The sequence below is a fragment of the Odocoileus virginianus genome, chromosome 19, assembly GCF_023699985.2.
Source record: "Odocoileus virginianus isolate 20LAN1187 ecotype Illinois chromosome 19, Ovbor_1.2, whole genome shotgun sequence".
Classification (NCBI taxonomy): Eukaryota; Metazoa; Chordata; class Mammalia; order Artiodactyla; family Cervidae; genus Odocoileus; species Odocoileus virginianus.
The window spans coordinates 44483245-44503814 of NC_069692.1; the positions used below are offsets into that span (position 1 = coordinate 44483245).

General features: G+C 41.5%; 2 protein-coding genes across 3 annotated transcripts in view; one reads left to right on the plus strand and one right to left on the minus strand.

Moving 5' to 3' along the window:
* Positions 1 to 4818, plus strand: part of RARS2 (arginyl-tRNA synthetase 2, mitochondrial) — a 90027-nt gene extending 85209 nt beyond the window's left edge. For both annotated transcript variants that reach the window (XM_020879140.2, XM_070450145.1), the window contains exon 21: positions 28 to 4818. Coding sequence is in view for 1 of the 2 variants with exons in the window: in XM_070450145.1 (XP_070306246.1) it covers positions 28 to 72 (45 nt within the window). In the remaining variant the exon portion in view is untranslated. The remainder of the gene's footprint in view (positions 1 to 27) is intronic.
* The window catches only part of SLC35A1 (solute carrier family 35 member A1), a 30018-nt gene extending 14253 nt beyond the window's left edge, over positions 1 to 15765 (minus strand). Inside the window, exons 1-2 of the mRNA XM_070450149.1 lie at positions 15548 to 15765; positions 11464 to 11641 (exon numbers count right to left, since the gene is read on the minus strand). Of these exons, the coding sequence (XP_070306250.1) occupies positions 11464 to 11641; positions 15548 to 15563 (194 nt within the window). The 5' untranslated portion in view covers positions 15564 to 15765. The remainder of the gene's footprint in view (positions 1 to 11463; positions 11642 to 15547) is intronic.
* Positions 15766 to 20570: the final 4805 nt, after the last annotated feature.

Consider the following 20570-nt stretch of genomic DNA (forward strand, 5'->3'; position numbering starts at 1 on the left):
GCTATTTATCCCTCCTCTGATCCCCAGCTATGGGCAATGCCCGCCCACGTCCACTCCACAGAGATACTCTAATCCCTCCATAGTATCAAGTGAACTCCTGGCTACCCAGAGCTCAGCGCTGGCCTGCTCATCACCGACTCTCCCGCTCTGCGTGAATACGGGCTGCGCACGCATCTGACTGCGTCTCCTACTGACACCACGCCTGCAGCGGGAGTCAGGGCTGCCGGGGCGCCTCTTCTCCATGTCTTCTTACCACTCTACACTTTTCAGCTTTCCCATCACAAGGAGGGCCTGCGAGACATCACCGGTCAGTCTGAATGCTCCACTCCTTCAACGTGGCAAACCAGCAGAGTGTGATGTACTGTGTCCAGATTAACCTTCAGGTCTGTGGCTCCTGATTAGGTCCTTTTTATTGGATCTTTTTCCTTGGATGCTTAGGAATTACTACTTCTTCACTGCCAAGAAGGCTTCAGTATCTTTTTCTGGTTTCTTCTCTAATGCAGATATTAGAGAAGCCAAGGTCTACCAGAATGCTATCAGAGGAAAGCTCAAGCTTCACCACAGGATTATATCAACATCATGTAATTATAACAAGACATTTGGAAATAAGTTACAAAAAAATAGCAGCAATTGCTAGAAGAACTTGCAAAAGAAAACAAAAGCTCAAGAATAATTAATGACATTGTATAGTAAAATAAAGGTCCGTATAGTCAAAGCTGCGATTTTCCAGTAGTCACGTACAAATTTGAGAGTTGGACCACAAAGAAGGCTGAGCGCTAAAGGACTGATGCTTTCAAACTGTGCTGCTGCAGAAGACCCTTAAGAGTCCCCTGGACTGCAGGGAGATCAAACCAGTCCATCCTAAAGGAAATCAGCCCTGAACATGCGTTGGAAGGACTGATGCTGAAGCTCCAATACCTTGGCCACTTGATGCAAAGAGCTGACTCACTGAAAAAGACCCTGATGCCAGGTAAGACAGAAAGCAAAACGAGAAGAGGGTGGCAGAGGATGAGATAGTTAGAGAGCATCACTGACTCAACGGACATGAGTCTGAGCGAACGCCCAGAGACAGTGAAGGACAGGAAAGCCTGGCGTGCTGCATCCCATGGGGTCGTGAAGAGTTAGACACCGCTTAGCAACTCAACAACAACAGTAGAATAAAGGGAAATAGGAGGTAGAGCAAAGGATATACGGGAATCCTAACACACAAAGTTTCAAAGAGGTAGATTATTTCAGTGTGAGATTAAATCTTGCTTAACTTTAACGTATTAAGAAAACAGCTCCAAAACTTACGGTTTTACTCATGAAAGTTAAAATATATATACACCAATGTATCTCCCAGAAAACACTAGTAATCATCTATCCTTTTGTTTTACTGTTAAGTAGACAAAGGTAAATGATCAATTTTAAATATACTACAGCCTTGAATATACTAGTGAAAGGAACACATAAAAACCAAAGGCTGTTTTTTCTTCCATTTTTCCTGATATTTTCTTGGAAATCAAATCCCATGCACTTTAATGAGTACATTTTGTTAAAAACAAATTTATTGAATTTAATTATATAAATGACATTGTGAGATAAGAAAAAGCATGTCTAAAATCAAAAAGCATATTTTAAAAAAAATATAGCCTGTCCCATTAAATTTACTGTTTGATTTTTATCACTGGAAAAGAATCTATGTTCAACCTCTTGTTACCTGAAGAAATGCTGAAGCTCCGTGTTGATTGTAGACAGATTCTGCTGCCGCCTACCCCCCTAAATTTCCTACCAACCGGCTGAAACCAGTTCTTTCTGATCTATGTTTGGTCAAAAGTAGGTCTCATTCTTCCAGCTCCTGATCTGACGAAAACTACTAGGAGACCTAAAATCCTTGGCTAGGTCACCAAGGCACTGCGCAAAATGGAATGATAATGCAGCACAAGTTACTCGTGAGCTGAAGAAACTTCAGTTTTGCTTACAGATTTCTCATCTGCACAGTTCATCTTCATTCACCATTCTAGGTGATACTATGAAACAGTAAACTAATTTTCTCCAGTCTTATAGGGATAAGTAGTTCAAAGATATAAGATGCAATTATTACTATACACACCCAAAGTAATATGCATGTTTACACACCCTTCCAGGTTTCTTTAGTGCTTACAGGCTGCGGTGGACAGCAAATAACAAGAAGCTGACTTTGTGCTAAGACGACATGACAGTGTCTGCACCTCCTTTTTCGTATCACAAATGACAGGTGTAAATCAAAAGTGTTAATTTTAATAGCTATGACAGTTTAGTAAAGCTAACTAGCAATTTTCCTGTGAATTGTTGTAGTAATTATTTTATGAACCTAAAACATTTTTACATGTATTTGTTTTATGTTTCAACTGGATTATAACTTAGAAATCAATAACTTCACATTCAAATACTTGCTTTTGCATCAGACTGCTAAGCTACTCCCCTCTCCACAAAATAGGATGTCTGTTTCCTTTACCACATGAGAGTGGTCTGACATAACTCATACATATGCACAACAGTGTACATTAAAAGATAATTATTACATCTTTGTTTTACAGTTGCAGAAGGCTACATACAATCTAAACATCCATCAATAGAAACTGGTCTATATAATACATCTGTATAATAGAAAACCACACAGCTCTTAAAAATAATAAGACAGAGTTCTATGTATGGACATGGAACCATCTCTAAGATAAAACATTTAAATGGAAAAAAGTTAAAAAGCAAAGCACAGTGTGAACTTTGTATGCACACAAAATTACAAGCACTGTACATACATACATGTACATGCATTCTAGTTACATGCTCTAAAATTCCCCAATCAGACCATGTAAACCTTAAACCTTACTTATCAAAGGTACCACCCATCAAATATTCCCCCCAGTCCCCATTTTTTTTGCACTTCTAATTTATGATAAAAACAAGTATAATTTCATATTCCAAAAACTACTGAAACTTAAAAGTAAAATCAAAGATGGTGGAAAACTCCAAATTAATTACAAACAAACAGACAAAAAACAAACCTGTCAGTTTTTTTCATGAATACCAAAATAACACTGATGGAGAAAAACAGAACTAACCCAAGTATTCTAAAACGCAGTCTTTTTACTGTATGCTCCAAGACTAAACGCAAAAAGAACTGCATACAAATACTGAACTTTAGTTAGTAGGTTTGCTTTTCCACAGCTGTAGGTTAGAAATTCTGAATCGACTTATTGTATATTCTAGGACTGAGCAAATAAGTAAATATCTTTAAGATAATGAAAGTCAAACTTACCATCAATGGAAAAGAAAATACAGAAAAGGGAAAAGTTGTAATGAACCCTTTGATACTGGGTCAGAATTGCAGGTGTCAAACAATACTGAACTCATAGTTACATACATACATATACAGAAACAGAGTATCAGATACATTTAACACACGTTACCCGGCTCTGTTTACTGAAAGGGCCCAGAAGTAATGATATCCCTCCGGTACCAGTGTGCACATCCTGCATCCAGATTCTGGTTTCTAAGTACCATTCTTGTAAAAAAGAAAGGTTTCCTAGAGAAATGTATGATTTCAGGATTGGGGCAGGGAACGCACCCTTTGTTATGCTAGAAGAAACTGCTTAAAGATTGGTAAGAATATGAGAGAGACAGAGGAAGGAAAAAAAGACCAAAAAAAAAAAAAAAATACAGGGAAGCTTGAAGATGATCCCACTGTCCAAATCTGGACAATGTGAGCACAGAAATAAATAGTGATGATAATGGATTCCAGCCATCAAAATAAAATAATCGACGAATCTCACTGACAGGGAGAGGTGGATGGAGGGGGTGGAGGGCAGAGAGAAGGAAGTTTCTTAGAGTGGAATGTGTGTGTGTGTGAGCTGCTCAGTCGTTCCCAACTGTTACGCAACCCCAGGGGCTGCAGCCTGCCAGGCTCCTCTGTCCATGGGATCTCCGGGCAGGAACACTGCAGTGGGTTGCCTTGCTCTCGATCTTCTTGACCCAGGAATCGAACCTGGGTCTCCTGCGTGGCAAGCGGATTCTTTACTGTCTGAGCCACCACCGGGAGACCCTTAGAGTAGAAGGCCAACCAATCAACGTGTAGAGAGTGTTGGAACTGGGAAATTACCATTTGGAAACATCAAATCAAAAAATGAAAAGAGGATATTCTCTCCATAAGATACTTATTAGTTACAAAGAGAAAATTGGTGACTTTATTTGGAGAAACCTAGCAGGCGCTACCTTAATCAAGAAATCAAAGTTAAATCACCAGTAATGGGGGCAAACAGACATTATGTGCTTCTTGCTAAGCTGCTCTGCGGAGGGTCACTTCTGTGATGTCCTGACCAAAAACCTGATCACGACAAAGCATTCAGCAAACAAACTGAGGGATATCCTACAAAGCAAACGGACTGCGCTCTTCAACACTGGCAAAGACAGGAGGAAAAACGACGGAGGAGCGCTCTCAGGTTGCGGGCAGCTAGAGAGAAAACTCAAGTGTGACTGCTTTACTATTAAAGGACACCAGTGGGCAACGGGCAAAATTATCCAAGGTCTGTGAATTAGGTACCAGTATCATGTCAATACCAATGCCTCAAATTTGATATATGTGAGTATGTAAGAGAATGTTATGTTTTTTAGAAAGTATGTGCTGAAGAATTTAGGGACAAGGGCATCTTATGTAACACTTGCTCTCAAACAGTTCATAGAAACTATATACACACATACAAATGCACAGAAATCAAGAACATGATAAAACACACATGGTAAAATGTTAACATTTGGAAATGAAAACTTAAAAGATAAAATTACTGAGATGTCTAACAATGCTACTACTAAATGCTTGTCTTTGCCCTGGCTAATCACTTTACAGCTCAATTATTTCATTGTTCTAAAAGACTTATAATCAGAAAAGTGAAAATCAGGGAGCTTTCTAGTGCTGTCACTGCCAGTCACTTTCTGGGGATCTTTGGCAAATTAAAACTTCCCTCGGCCTTGGATTTCTCCTCACAGAAGATGAAATAATACCTAAGGCTAAAACAGCAGCACAAGCGTTAAACAAAAATAAGCTGTGTTACCTGCGTGTCCCCCTCACGTGTTCTTAAGGGGAGGACGTTTCCTTAGCACCTTCCCTCTCTGGCAGCCTGCCATGCTCAACAGCAGCAGTCCTGACTGTCTGAAGATAGCAACTTCAGTTGCCGCGATCTTAAAAGAGGATGTTTGGCACTTTACATAGCACATCGTGACAGGGATTCACAGTATTCCAGACTGTGGTCACTTCCTTTCTAAAGAAGTTAGATGTATGCTCATTGGGTTTTCAAAAATTCATTTTTTCACAACAGACCCCCAAAGAAGCATTATTCTTTGGTTTTTCTAAGGAAATTTCAATTTATTATATGTTATAGCAATAGTGCTAAAGTGCTGGCTAGTGTTCCTTAGTGCCAGAAAGTTGTGGTGTGCCTTATGGAGAAAACACGTGTTAGATAAGCTTCATCCAGGCATGAATTAGAGCATTACTGGCCCCGAGTTCAATGTTAATAAGTCAACAATACATATTAAGTGAGGTGTCTTTAAACAGAAGCAAGGTTCTATGGTGACCAGCTGATGAAAATGCTGTGACCAGAGGCTCACAGGAACCTATCCCTGCTCCTCTAGGAGCAAGTTCAGTCATCACTAATTCAGTGTTCGTGGGAACGACTGAGATGGCAGGACTCGGTTGTTTAGCCAGCGCCATCACCAGGCCTGTGGCCTCTACTCTGAAAAGCGGACGCTTCTCTTCATCACTCACAGTCAGCTCGCCCACAGCCCTGGGCTCTGATAAGCTTCCTCACCCCCAACTCCTACACCCTTCTCGTCCACGCTCCTCAAAGGGTCACCGGGACTCACCATCACTGGGCCGCCTTGTTAGTCCCCGGCTTCACCCTTCTGGTGATTTCCTAATGCACCTGGGAGGAAACCTGGACTCCTTCACAGGCCCAGTTCCTCACGACACCCTGCCCGCCTCTCCTGCTTCCTGTCAGCACCCCTCCCTCCCACAGCCCTCCAGACCGCCATCTGTGGTGGTTCTCTAACACACTGCTCTCTCTGCCTTCTCTCTGCCCTTTTCCTGCCCATCTTCTGCTCCATCTTCAGGTCTGCGTTAATATAACTTCCTCATATTCAAATGGAGACCCCCCCCTTACTTATTTACAGCATCCTCTCTTTATCCTCTGGTGGCTCAGCAGTAAAGCAGGAGACATGGGTTCGATCCCTGGGTCAGGAAGATTCCAAGACTCTTGCCTGAGAAATCCCACGGACAGAGGAGCCTGGCAGGCTACAGTCCATTGGGTTGCGACTATGCAACAAGCTACTTATCCTCTTACCACCACCCACTGATTATTCATTTGCTTAAGATCTAGTTCTCCACCAGACTCAAGCTCCATGTGGACAGAATAGATCTTTTTAATTTGCAGCTATATTTCTTACATCCTGAAAAGTGCTGAGCAAATAACTGGATAAATGAATGACTCTGACTATCACGCTACATCTTTTTAGCAGTATATTGAAACAAAGCATGACTGTTTAAAATGTTTGTTTGGGACTTCCCTAGTGGTCCAGTGGTTGGGACTTTGCTTCCAATGCAGGGGGCGAGGGTTCCATCTCTGGCCAGGGAGCTAAGACCCCACATGCCTCGCCAAAGCATAAAACATAGAAACAAACCAAAAAATAAACAAACATAAAACAGAGGCAATATTGTAACAAATTCAACTTTAAAAAAGCCAAAACGTAAAACAGAGGCAATATTGTAACGAATTCAATAAAGACTTTAAAAACAGTCCACATCCCCCAAAAAATTAGAAAAAAATGTTTGAAGGTAGTGAACCACAGATTATTTGGACATGGCCGTGACACATTTCTAAGTGAACTTAATTATAAGCAAGACGTTAAGAACTTTTAAGAACTGTCCTGAATCTCTGCCCCCATCTCCACACAGTATAAAATGATACGCACTTACTTTAACAATTAGCCAAGAGGAAGCATACTGCTGAGCAAAGAGCATTACTGGAGAGACCATCCTAAGCAAGCCGGGCAAGCTTTGCACAGCACAGAAACAAGCGAGGTCTGGAGTTACCACCTCGAAAAAGTTATTGCCCTTTAACAGGGCATAAAGAGTGGCAAGAAGTGAATAAGCTTTTACCTCCTTTAACAGTTTTTTTCCATTGAAATGGTAGTTCACTTTTTTCCTTTTCTGTCATTATCTAAAACTTTCCAATCAAAATTTAGTATTATCTAATTTTTACATTAACTTTATTTTTTTGGAACATAGGGAAAATGTATTAATCATGAAGATCTAACTTATCCTTTTTCTTCTCAGAAGAGTCTCCAAGTTCTAAATCTTACATTATTTCTAACATACTTTCACATTCTCTCACGATATCCTGAAATCGTCATCCTTTTTCTCAGATGATAAAGTGTTGCTTCTACTTTGAAAACAAAGTAAAAAAAGTCCAATGTCATGTTTTTAGCTTTAAAGAAGGAATTAGTTTAACATCATGTGGTAAAGCATTTTCAAACAATATAAGTTCAAAATTATGAAATCAATTTGTTTCTTATGTATACCAACAAATCAATTCCTAAAATTTCTGAGTAACAAGTATCTTCTGATGTTTAGAAGTCTATCACAGCAAATAAAGCACTAACATCCAACCTGGCTTTTTTTGGACAAACTACTTAACATCCTATTTGCCTTTGATTCACTTTTTTTAAATTGACTATTTTAATATGTGTATAAAGAAATTACAGAATAGAGAATATCTGGAAAGTCTACTTTGCAAACTTCACACAACTATATCAAAAAGACGAATATAAAGTTCTAGGCGCTTTCATGTGCTCCAACTCTTAACTGTTTAATCATAGTCCAGCCATCTATTTTATTCATCTTTTCCATATTCCAAACTGCTTTGGGTAAACCATTATAAGCTAGTGTCTTTCAAGATCTAGAATCAACTTGCAACATTTTCACTGGGTATGTTTCCCACATAGCTCTTGATTTCATTTCATTAGCGACTGTCTCATGACATATTGCTGAATAAGCAGAACAAGTAATACACAGTGTCCTTTCATTTCATTCTGTAGCTATCAACCTGTAACCTAACATTGTAAGATAATTCTTTAACTATTTTATCATTCCAAGAAATTAATGTTTTCACAGATGCCCTCTTTATTTGCTCCAAGAAATTCTGTCCTACCAACGTGTTTTGAATAACCACATAATGTGCCAACATGTTTCTCATTAAAAATTAATTTGCTTTAAAATCCAGTAATTTCAAATTCACTTCATTTCTTTCATGCTTTGTAATTTTTTTCCATTGTTTTTTCCCACTTGTAAACTCCTTGTGTTTTAAGTGATTTTTCTTCGCAGCCAAACTCTTGCTAGCCATGTCATGTCAAATGCCAGCCATCAAAACTCTGTTATCATAATTCTTTACTTTTTTTCTGATTGTCCCTGGTCTTGTGAACTCTGCAGGTAATGTAAGAGGCTCTACATTATCCTGGGCTTCCCTGTGGCTCAGCTGGCAAAGAATCCGCCTGCAATGTGGGAGCCCTGGGTTCAATCCCTGGGTTGGGAAGATCCCCTGGAGACAGGAACGGGTACCCACTCCAGTATTCTGGCCTGGAAAAGTCCATGGACTCTATAGACCATAGGATCACAAAGAGTTGGACACGGCTGAGAGAGTTTCACTTTTACTACATTATCCTGGTGACATAAACAGCCATCTGGTTATTGATGATGATGACAATGAAGGACAATATTTGGTTTTCCACAGTTGTTTCAACACCATTTTCTAACTTATATGGTGAATTCTTGGAAACTTTTCTGCTTTTATATTAATTTCAAAGAAAGTTTCCACAAAAAAAACTTCAACTGACCATACCCATAACACTGAATAGCTTAAGAATAAGAAATACTATACGGCGAGCAACGCAAAGCTAGGAAAGCATCAAATAAGACAAAAAGTCTCTGCAGTGGGTTGGCAGGACACTAGCCCAACTGCTGAGTTAAACCAAAGGCTTCACTGCTTTTTAACAAATTCTTAACAGTTACAAAACAACTGAACCATAATTTGATCTTACAGCTTTAAATAGCAGATTACATGCTTAACAGTCCTATTTCATTCCTGGGTCATAAGTTTTTCTCCCTAAGGAAGCTGGGGGATAAGGAGAAGAAATGTGCTCCCTATGTCTCTTTTCCACTATCTCCATTTTTGTATTGAAAGAAGTTAAGCCATAAGATTTTTACTAATTTATTTACTCCTAAATTGGTTGTTGTTCTGGCATTTCAAATATAGAGATGCTTGCCTTTGGAACATTGCCTTTTAAAGATACAATAAGGCCTCTCCTTTACCTGACATTCTCCAGAAGAGTGGAAGCCAAATTTCCTTAAACATGGATCTTGTTAAGTAAGAAACTGTAAGGGTCTGAGATTTTAACCTATTTGCAACCCAAGTTAGCTCTTCCTGCAAGACAAATCTCAGACACAGATTTTCTATCAGAGCTTTCCACCTTCTAGCCTCAATTATTTTCCTGTTCTTTTCTCCCTCTCCACACCATTTTTAAAGTATTTTTTTCAAATGGATTATCTGTAATCATGCATGTGTTTTCTAGTATATTTTGTCCCTTCCACTAAACCTAAATTTGAAGCAAGCAGGAACCATATGTTTCATTCATACGATAACATCTATTTTATTTATACCGTATCTATTTCATATCATACCAAGTCTAGTGCTGTGGTCTAGTCGCTCAGTCCTGTCCAGCTCTTTGCAACCCCACGGACTGTAGCCCACCAGGCTCCTCTGTCCATGGATTTCCCAGGCAAGAACACTGGAGTGGGTTGCCATTTCCTTCTCCAGTCTATTTCTATATCCAGCACCTATTATAAAACTGTCACACAGAAATCACTTAATAAACATTTGTTAAATGAAATTTAAAGTGTTTAAATGTAATTTAAACCTATACACTGCTTCCTACACTCACCAGCCTACATCTTGAAACCTATCCACATCACTTGTCCACATGACCCAGGTGGGTCCTCATCTCGAACATCTTTCCCAAGTATGGGAATTCCCTGGTGATCCAGTGGCTAAGACTCTGGGCTCCCAATGCAGGGGGCCTGGTCAATCCCTGGTCAGGGAACTAGATCCCACAGCCACAACCAAGACCCAGCACAGCCAAATAAGTAAATTTTTTTTTTTAAAAGGCTAAAAAAATCTTTTCAAGTAATTTCCTACCAGCTTTTAATTCTCACAGCTCTATTTTCTCCAGTAGAAAACTGAAGAAACTATACAATGTACCCAAAGCACGCCTCCTCCCGTCTGCCTCACTTTCCTTTGTCTTGTGTCCCGTTTTCTCTCATCCACAGCCCGCGCTGTCCTCTTCTGTCCTGAGTGGACTCTCACCCCTGGTTTTATAGACACAGTGTCCAGAACTTCCCTTTGCATAGATGTCCCACTTTCCTTTACTGGTGGTGAGAAAGTCACCTGATTTTTATTAGACTTAAAATATTCCAGCCTATGAATATAATGTGGGAAATGAAACGGACAACTAAAAAACTGCTGGGCTTATGGGCAGCACTGAAGACTTAAAATGTGAACTTTAAAAAAAGAAAAAGAAATAGAGAAACTGAAGCTTAGGAGAAGAGGAGAAGCTAAGGAATATATGGAAAGTAATAATCCCAACAAGTCTGGGACTAAAATTAGGTCTGTATCACTCTAAATGCACTATTCTCAACCCTGTCTTACATTTCAGCCTTGCCAAAACAACTTTCACCCACTGTTACTGATCCAAAGCCCCCAGGGCTGCCCATATTAACAGCATGATATTGAGCAACCTCAGACACCATGCAGGTAAAACTGCGGTAATTATCGTACTTACCTGAAGAACGTATAAAGACCAAACGAGGCGACTAATGAAAAGCACTTAGTACAGTGTCACTTAACATAGAAAAGACTAAAGAAATGTTAACTATTAGGATCGCTTTACTCCTCTGTAACAGATGTCAGCACGTTTTCTCTAAGAACCAAATGGTAAACTGTGTGAGCCACGCAATCTGTGTTCCAACAAAAACAAGCAGCAAACGGGATTAACCAGTGGGCCACAGTTAGCCAACTCCACCTGCTTTATGGTGGAGTTTTTCAACTGTGGCACCACTGGTATTTGGGGCTGGAGACGTCTTTGTTACGGATTGCTGTCCCGGAGGACACAGCATCGCAGGATGTTTATCAGCACCCTTGACCTCCACCTGCTTGATGTAAGTAGCATCCCCCAGGTTGGGTCAACAAAAATAATACCTCCTGGGGAGCAAAAATGACCTGAGCCGGGAAAGCTTGCTCTAGAGCCATCAAACATATGAGGATACAGCTTGGATTTTCTAATAAAGAATGTAACTGAGTAAAAAAGTAATAATTTAACACACTATAAAGTATTTATACTCACTTAGCTAAAATGCCCACACTTAGCAATAACTTTATCACTTCTGTGATACACACGGCTGTGGTTGAAAAGTAGAGCTCTTTATCTGACGTCCTTGTGTATCTTAAAGCTACGGTGTAAGCTGCGGCCACCAGGGTCATCACTGCCAAGCAGTATAACTTGAATAATAAATTGACATTTTCTGGAAAATATGTGCAAAGATATTATTTAATAGACAGCATTATGTATATAAAAGCTAATCAGTGTTATACTTCAAGATGCTTTCCAATTTCAAGCACAAAATACATTTAATTTTTTTTTCCCCCAAAAACAATGCTCTCATCCACATGAAAAGACACACACACAGGCACGCAATACACAGCGGACTATCGGTACCAACCGGCCAGGCACAGGGCTTGTTCCCGGGGAGGGCTCAACTGCAGGATTGTCTGGCTTAACTAACTGCAGTTTAGGATGCTATAAATTACATGCTTTATATACCTTTATAACTCACACTTGTGAAAGCAACACATGATGGCAGGATAAAAACAATAATGTGTATGCCAAACAGAAAGACAGCAGGAAGAAAACAGAAGGAATAAGGGAATGATAAAATAATATGGAATTTTATAATATAAATTACATTCAGCCTCTCATTTTACGGCATTATATGAAAGATAACTCATGACACACACACACACACACAAGAGTATGAAGAATGAAGTTCTGTAAAGCCTGCCATCCAGGAAATATACACAACTGATGAACACTCAATTTAAGAACTTATTGTAAGTGTATCTGAGCATCAGCCATCACTCAAGCACCAAGGCAGGTCCCCCAACTTCAAGAAAACCACAGGCACTGAGTAGCGAGGTCTCCCTCAGTACTCCTAGCCCTGTTCTGAGACAGCCATCACCTAATACTCAAACTGTTTCTGTTTTACCCACTTCATACTTCCTTCATCCCCAGCTTTATTCAACCTTCTTTCAAAAATCTTCAGGCACATGTTAAACAGGGATCAGCAAGTTTTTTTCTATAAGGGCCAACAGTAAATATTTTAGGTTTTTTAGGCCAGGAGGCAAAATTAAGGATATCATGTAGGTACTTAGGTGACAAGAGAGAAAACATATTTTCACATTTAATTTATATTTAATTGGAAAAATTCAAAATATAATAATAGTTGAGTACAATGCTTTATTGTATTGAGAAGACAGGAATTCTGGGGGTGGAGGTGGAGGTGGAGGCAGGTAACATTTTGCTTCACTGGTCTTCAAAGCTGCTGTTCCATCAGATCAGCCGCAAACGTTCATCTGTAAAAACCATTCTTAGCTCACAAGTCATACAAAAACAAGTCATAGGCTGGGTTTGACCAATGGGCCACACTTTGACAACCCGGGTTAAGAACCAGAGGGAAGAGGTTGCTCTGGGCTGCTACTATAACTACATTACATCTAAGCATGCTTCTTAACCACTTTGGAAGCCTAACCACAGTTCAAAGGTGACTTGCACAGGAAAATAAGTTTCAAACAAATCATCTTTATATGGTAAGGTGGAAACTTACTAGGAAAACAGGTTCTTCAATATAAATATTTTTCCCTGGGTGAATTAAAGAATTGTTTGGAAAATTCAGGCAGATGTTTAAAAGTCCATTAGGTTTTAACTAAAAAGTTGGATGGCAGAATAGAAAAAAATAGAGCTTATCTCTGCCTAAAGTTTCAATCGATCTTGAGGACCCAAAAAGCAATGTCAATGTAAAAGAGATCGGAGGAGATCACTGTGATACTTCACGTGCCCTAAAACTCTCCTACACGAGGAGGAAATGTAAGACAAAAAATAAACAGCGGCACAGGAGAAACCATTTCCCACCTTCTTGATCAGGGTGAACAGAGTGTATTTCCTCTCCTTTTCCTCTGATCTGAAACCTGAGAATAGGTTCATATTTTTTAATGGCTGGAAAAAAGTTTTTAAATAACCTTTTGTGATATATGAAAACTATATGAAATTCAAATTACAGTGTCACAAAAAAAGTTGTATTAGAACATACTCATGTTGTTTCCGAATTATTTATGGCTTTTTTTTGCCCTGCAACAGCAGAGTGAGTAGTTATGACAGAGACCATCAGCCATTAACAGAAAAAGTTTACCAACCCACATGTCCTAAGTTATCAATGCTTTCATGAATAAGAGGTTAGGACTGCTAAACTAAAAGCTATGTCAGCGATTATATAGGTTCCTGATTCCAAAACAACAAAATGGTTAAAATTTTGAAAATACACCTATTAGCATAGTGATTAAATGGGAATATATATGATATTCCTGAAAATAACTGATTAAATAAAAGAGCAAGCAAATAAGTTTAAACATCTGTATAATGAAAGCGCAATTATTAGCAATTTCAGGTTGTTTCAAGGTAATATCACAAGTCCATACAGGGACTTCCCTGGCGGTCCAATGGTTAAAACTCCTGAGCCTCACTGCCGGGGGCAGAGACTCAATAGTCAGTCAGTCAGTGGAGGACTAGGATCCATGCGGTGGCAAAAAGCCCACAGTGAGCTGCATTGTTGAGTGGGCACAGTGGCACGTCGGCACTGTGTCCTCTCAAAGGTCCCATTAGCTCCCACGCAACCTGTGTTTCTATGTGTAGAATCCCACCACCCCGCCCCGCAAAAGAAATTCACAATCTGGAGTTGTATATTTTTCTCAGTTATAGTTTACTATATTTTAGAGTGAACATTATTTGTAACACCTGAGAAGGTGGAAATTAGGAAGTCCCAGAAATAAATAAATTCTTTGTGAATATCAGGAAGTTCGGGATTCCAGTTTTGTATTACACAGTTCTAGCGGACATGTAAGATTTATCACACGACCCAGGCACAACAAATATGTATTGGCAATAAGCCTAAATCTGTAAACTGAGCAACTATTTCAGATGATTTGACTTAGGTAATTCTGTAATTGCCTTCACCATTCATCTTGCTAATTTCATTTTATGTCAATTATCAAAATAATTCTACTTTTTCCCTTTATTTCGGGTGTTGCTATAAAAGACTCTTAAAGGTGGGCTCATCTCAAATGCGAGAAGCATATGCAATTGCAGATAACGCCCCTGAGCAGGCCTTGAAAGATAAACGTGGCCTCCCCAACCAGGAAAATAATCCGCCACCCACGCAAAAAGCTATTGTTCAAATATTTGTTCCACGTATATTCAGGCGTGAAGCCAAGAGCTCTATGGAGGAAATGTGGAGAAAAATCCGGGTGTTGCCCAATCGCTCGTAGCTTCACCATTCAGAAACTCAACTCCGGTTTTAACTTACCCCATTCAGCAAAGCAAACGAGCTGCAGTTAATGATACTTAGACTCAGGCAAAGGCAATTAGTCATCAAACATTATTACTCTAATGAGCTATCCCTGAGGAAGGGGCAAGGGCAGGGGCAGAGGATGGATATCACCCTCCCCGCAAAATATTCAAGTGTTCCTTCTAACCATACAACATCCTCAAGAGTGTTAACCACAGCTTTCTCCGTCTCATCACACTTGCAAGGCTGTTCTCCTGCCCCAAGAATGTTTTCAGTGTCTGTTAGGCGGACCAGCCGCTGCTTAGGTTCTGCACCCAGAGCGTGCCCTGAAGGCTCCGAGCATCCTAGTGTAGGAGGCACCGCGGAGACCGCAGCCGCGGTGACCCCGGCCCGGAGTGAGACCCGTTCTGCCTCCCGCCGGGTGATGCGGCTCCAGCCCGGGCCCGGCACCCCGACTCCCCGCCTGGTCGGCTGCAGCCCAGGCCTGTCTGAATTCTGTCCCCCACCCACTCGTCCAGGCAGGCGCGGTCTCCGGCCGCCGAACCGGCTGGCGCTGAGTCCGCCCCCCGGGAAGGCAGCCGCAGTGGGAGGCTGGCTGGCCCGCGCCGCCCTGACCGGTGGCAGCGCGCGCTCAAGCCCGGGAGCCGCTCAACACAAACCCCTGCTCCCCGACGCGCGGGCCTACCAGCCGGAGACCCGAGCCCCGCGGGCGCGGAGGATGCTCGCCCGCAGACAGATGCAGGCAAGCGCTGAGGCTCGCTCTGCAGCGCGCCCCCGGCCCGGCCTCCCCAGTCCCGCCGGCCACGGCCTCACCTCTTGGGGCGGCCATGGCTCCCCGGCCGCGCTGCGCGGAACTGACCCGCAAGCCCTCCGCGCGCGCCGAGGGCGCCCGGGACCGCCTCCCGGGGTCATAGAGACGAAGCCGCGCGGCCTAGAGCGCCTCGCCGCCGGCCGGCCGCGGCCTCCCGCCCGGCCGAGCACCCGGACTAGGTTCACGAATCCGACCGCCGCAGAGACCCGGAAGGAGAGGAGACCGGGGCCGCCCAGTTTCTGTGGACAAGCGCGTAGAACTAGGTTCACGGCGATCTTCTGTAAACTACAACTCCCGGCGGGCTAAGGGGGCGGCGTCGCGAGAGCCGAGCGTTGCCTTCTGGGAGCTGTAGTCCTCGCCAGGTGACTTGGCGGCGAATAGGAATTGGGCTTCGGTTTAGGGATTCTGGCAAAGCCGTTGTAGATCCCCCCAAAAGCCGGAAAGGAACAGAAGCTAGGCAACTTCTGTAATTTGCATTAATTCCTCACTCATTAACTTCCGTTGTTACCTCTCATTTAAACTTATAGTTTATATTATATATTGTTCAGTCTTGTGGCTGTATCCTCATCGTCGGCATCACCTCTGACAGCATTTACCTTACCAGGCATTCTAACTGCACGGTCTTCGCTTCAAAACGTTAGGCGTATCAACAGGCACTAACTTCAACCGCTATAATCTCCACGTTCACGGAAGCATGGTAACTGGCATAATTGATATCAGAAATAGTTCACTGTCAAATGGTTTTCAAGATATGTGGATTGGTTAAAAATACTGTTGTATATAAGTACCTCCATTCTTACAGGAACATGGGTACAACATTCTGAGATGCCCAGTAGCCTACACCTTCTGTAGCATGATTTTTCCCCCAAATGACTTTCTGACTTAATTGAAGAAAGTAGGGAAAACCACTAGACCATTCAGGTATGACCTAAATCAAATCCCTTATGATTATACAGTGGAAGTGACAAGTAAGATTCAATGGATTGGATCTGATAGATAGAGTGCCTGAGAACTATGGATGGAGGTTCGTCACATTGTACAGGAGGCAGTGATCAAGACCATTGCCAAGAAAAAGAAATGCAAAAAGCCAAAATGGTTGTCTGAGGAGACCTTACAAATAGCTGTGAAAAGAAGAGTAGTGAAAGGCAAAGGAGAAAAAGAAAGATATACCCATTTGAATGCAGAGCTTCAAAGACCAGCAAGGAAAGAGAAGAAACATTCCTCGATGATCAATGCAAAGAAAGAGGAAAACAATAGAATGGGAAAGACTAGAGATCTCTTCAAGAAAATTAGAGATACCAAGGGAACATTTCACACCAAGATGGGCATGATAAAGGACAGAAATGGTATGGACCTAACAGAAGCAGAAGATATTGAGAAGAGATGGCAAGAATACACAGAAGACCCATACAAAAAAGATCTGCATGACTCAGATAACCACGATGGTGTGATCACTCACCTAGAGCCAGACATCCTGGAATTCAAAGTCAAGTGGGCCTTAGGAAGCATCAGTATGAACAAAGCTAGTGGAGGTGATGGAATTCCAGTTGAGCTATTTCAAATCCTAAAAGCTGATGCTGTGAAAGTGCTACACTCAATATGCCAGCAAATTTGGAAAGTTCTCAGCAGTGGCCACAGGACTGGGAAAGGTCAGTTTTCATTCCAACTTCAAAGAAAGGCATTACCAAAGAATGCTCAGACTACCACACAATTGCACTCATCTCACACACTAGCAAATTGATGCTCAAAATTTTCCAAGCCAGGCTTCAACAGTACATGAATTGTGAATGTCCAGATGTTCAAGCTGGTTTTAGAAAAGGCAGAGGAACCAGAGATCAAATTGCCAACATCCACTGGATCATTGAAAAAGTGAGAGAGTTCTGGAAAAACATCTATTTCTGCTTTATTGACTACACCAAAGCCTTTGACTGTGTGGATCACAACAAACTGGAAAATTCTTAAAGAGGTGGGAATACCAAACCATCTGACCTGTCTCCTGAGAAATCTGTATGCAGGTCAAGAAGCAACAGTTAGAACTGGACATGAAAAAACAGACTGGTTCCAAATCAGGAAAGGAGTATGTCAAGGCTGTATATTGTCACCCTGCTTATTTAACTTATATGCAGAGTATATCATGAGAAATGCTGGACTGGATGAAGCACATGTTGGAATCAAGATTGCCGGGGGAAATATCAATAACCTCAGATATGCAGATGACACCACCCTTATGGCAGAAAACAAGGAAGAACTAAAGAGCCTCTTGATGAAAGTGAAAGAGGAGAGTGAAAAAGTTGGCTTAAAACAACATTCAGAAAACTAAGATCATGGCATCTGATGCCATCACTTCATGGCAAGTAGATAGGGAGACAGTGGAAACAGTGACAGACCTTTTTTTTTTGCTCCAAAATCACTGAAGAAGGTGACTGCAGCCAGGAAATTAAAAGACACTTGCTCCTTGGAAGAAAAGTTATGACCAACCTAGACAGCATATTAAAAAGCAGAGACATTACTATGCCAACAAAGGTCCGTCTAGTCAAAGCTATGGTTTTTCCAGTAGGCATATATAGATATTTCTCTATAAAGAAATAAAGACTATAAAGAAAGCTGAACACCGAAGAATTGATGCTTTTGAATTGTGGTGTTGGAGAAGACTCTTGAGGGTCCCTTGGACAACAAGGAGATCCAACCAGTCCATCCTAAAAGAAATCAGTCCTGCATGTTCGTTGGAAGGACTGATGCTGAAGCTGAAACACCAACACTTTGGCCACCTGATGTGAAGAACTGACTCATTTGAAAAGACCCTGATGCTGGGAAGGATTGAAGGCAGGAGGAAAAGGGGAAAACAGAGGATCAGGTGGTTGGGTTGCATCACCAACTCAAAGGACATGAGTTTGAGTAAACTCCGGGAGTTGGTGATGGAGAGGGAGGCCTGGCGTGCTGCAGTCCATGGGGTCGCAAGGGGTTGGACACGACTGAGCAACTAAGTGACTAAGATCATTATTTATATATATATTAATATATATATTATGTATATAATATTATTGCAAAATTTTTCATTCATTATTAGCATCACATTAATGGGGGAGTGGGCTTCCCAGATAGCTCAGTGTAAAGAAGGCAGGTTCTGTCCCTAGGTGGGGAAGATCCCCTGGAGAAGGAAATGGCAACCCACTCCAGTCTTCTTGCCTAGGAAACCCCACTGACAGAGGAGCCTGGCGGGCTACAGTCCATGGGGTATCGAAAGAGCAGGACTTAGCAACTAAACAACAATGTCAGAAAGAACTCAGAGAAGGAGACCAGAGTTCATATAGTGAGACCTTTGATTGGTCTCAGTTCAGAGCCACGTTGCGTCGCCCCCTGCCTGGCTCTACGTGTGCTGACCGGTGCTCACCGCCTCTTCCGATAATCGGCTCCGTTCTCACTTATGCAGTTATTCAGTTCCCTGCTGTATGAGCTTATACATACCCATACACACTTAAAAACTCACATCTGTACTTGAAATTAATTGTAAAAATTAAAAATATTCTATCATAAATTTATTTTGTTCTATATTGTTTTATATGGTTTATTTATCTCCTATTTTGGAGTATCATTATAGTCTCAACTTACTTTTTAACTATAATTATTCTTTGGACACTCAAATTGCCCCATATGGACCCTATAAGTCCACTCCTTTCTTTAAATCTGCAGCAACTTTTTGAAACATTTTTGATTTCAGGGTCCAGGTTCCAGGTCAATCTTGATTTTTTCCCTCTTCTAAGCCATGGGATCAACTACACTTCAAGAAACTATGGTTCCTTCTGCGGGGAGAAGAGTGTTATACACATACACACTGATCATAATTAGGGTGGTGGGTCAAATGCTTTAGAGCTAGTTTTGTGGCATTTCTGGTTCACATAATGTAAATTTTCCTTCTTAAAATTTTCATTGCCTACAAAGACTTTCTGCTCTATTACCATGAGCCTTGACTAGATTCTGATGCCTCTTGTCCTAACTGATCCGCCCAAAACCCACTGGGGACAAACCGGTAGTTAGATAGAATCAGGATGACTGGTCCATTCCAGTGAAGGAGACTGCACATCAGAATAACTGTGGGAGGTCTCAGGAAACAAAGGAAAAGACAGTTACGGAATCTGGGGGAAGGATGGACTTACTGTGCATATTTGCTCAATCACGTCCAACTCTGTGCGACCATGTGGACTGTAGCCCGCCAGGCTCCTCTGTCCATGGGATTTTCTAGACATGAATACTGGAGTGGGTGAAATTTAAAAAGAAGCAGTACTTTGTTAGATTCAAAGCAGGGCTGTGTGTGAAAAACTCAACATCAGATCCAAAGAGTCTCAGGATCCTGTTTCTTGGAAACCCCAAAGTTACTGTATATGCTGTTACACTCAGCAGTCCCCTCAACGCAGGCATTGCAGCTAGGTTGGAAACTGAAGCTGTGTCTCTGGATCAAAGTGACTTAAATCCTTCAAGCAAGAATAGAGTGTTTCATTGTTACTGATACAATTTCCACAGCAGGGTTCCTAGCAGCGTATGATTTCAGAGAACAAAACTTTCCAGTGAATTGGAAAGTAGACACTCAAAAAAGGGGGGTGTTATTACACTTCACAACTGCAGCATATCCTTGAGAGAGGGGTTATTTCCTGTTAACTTTGAAGCTGGGATTTTTGTGTTTCTCATCCCAGCCCAGTGAATGGCCAAGCAGACATTTACATTCTTAGTTTAAGGTAATTTTTACTTTCTCATTTCAAATTATCCTAAATCTTCCAGGACAAGTATCATTTCAATGTGTTTCTTTTATGTATGTCTAGTTGTCTGTACAAACCTTGGTTAGAGCAAGGAGCGGACATCTCCATCATGTGGGCCATAAGATCATTTGCCTGATGATGAAATAGGCTTACAGAGGCTGCTGCTCTTTCCATCTGAGGCCCCAGTGATTTTTCTGATTGTCACTAACACTGCAGTATTTGTCTCGATACCCTGTCACTTCTATCTCTGCTTAGGTATCAGAGCTGCCCTAGT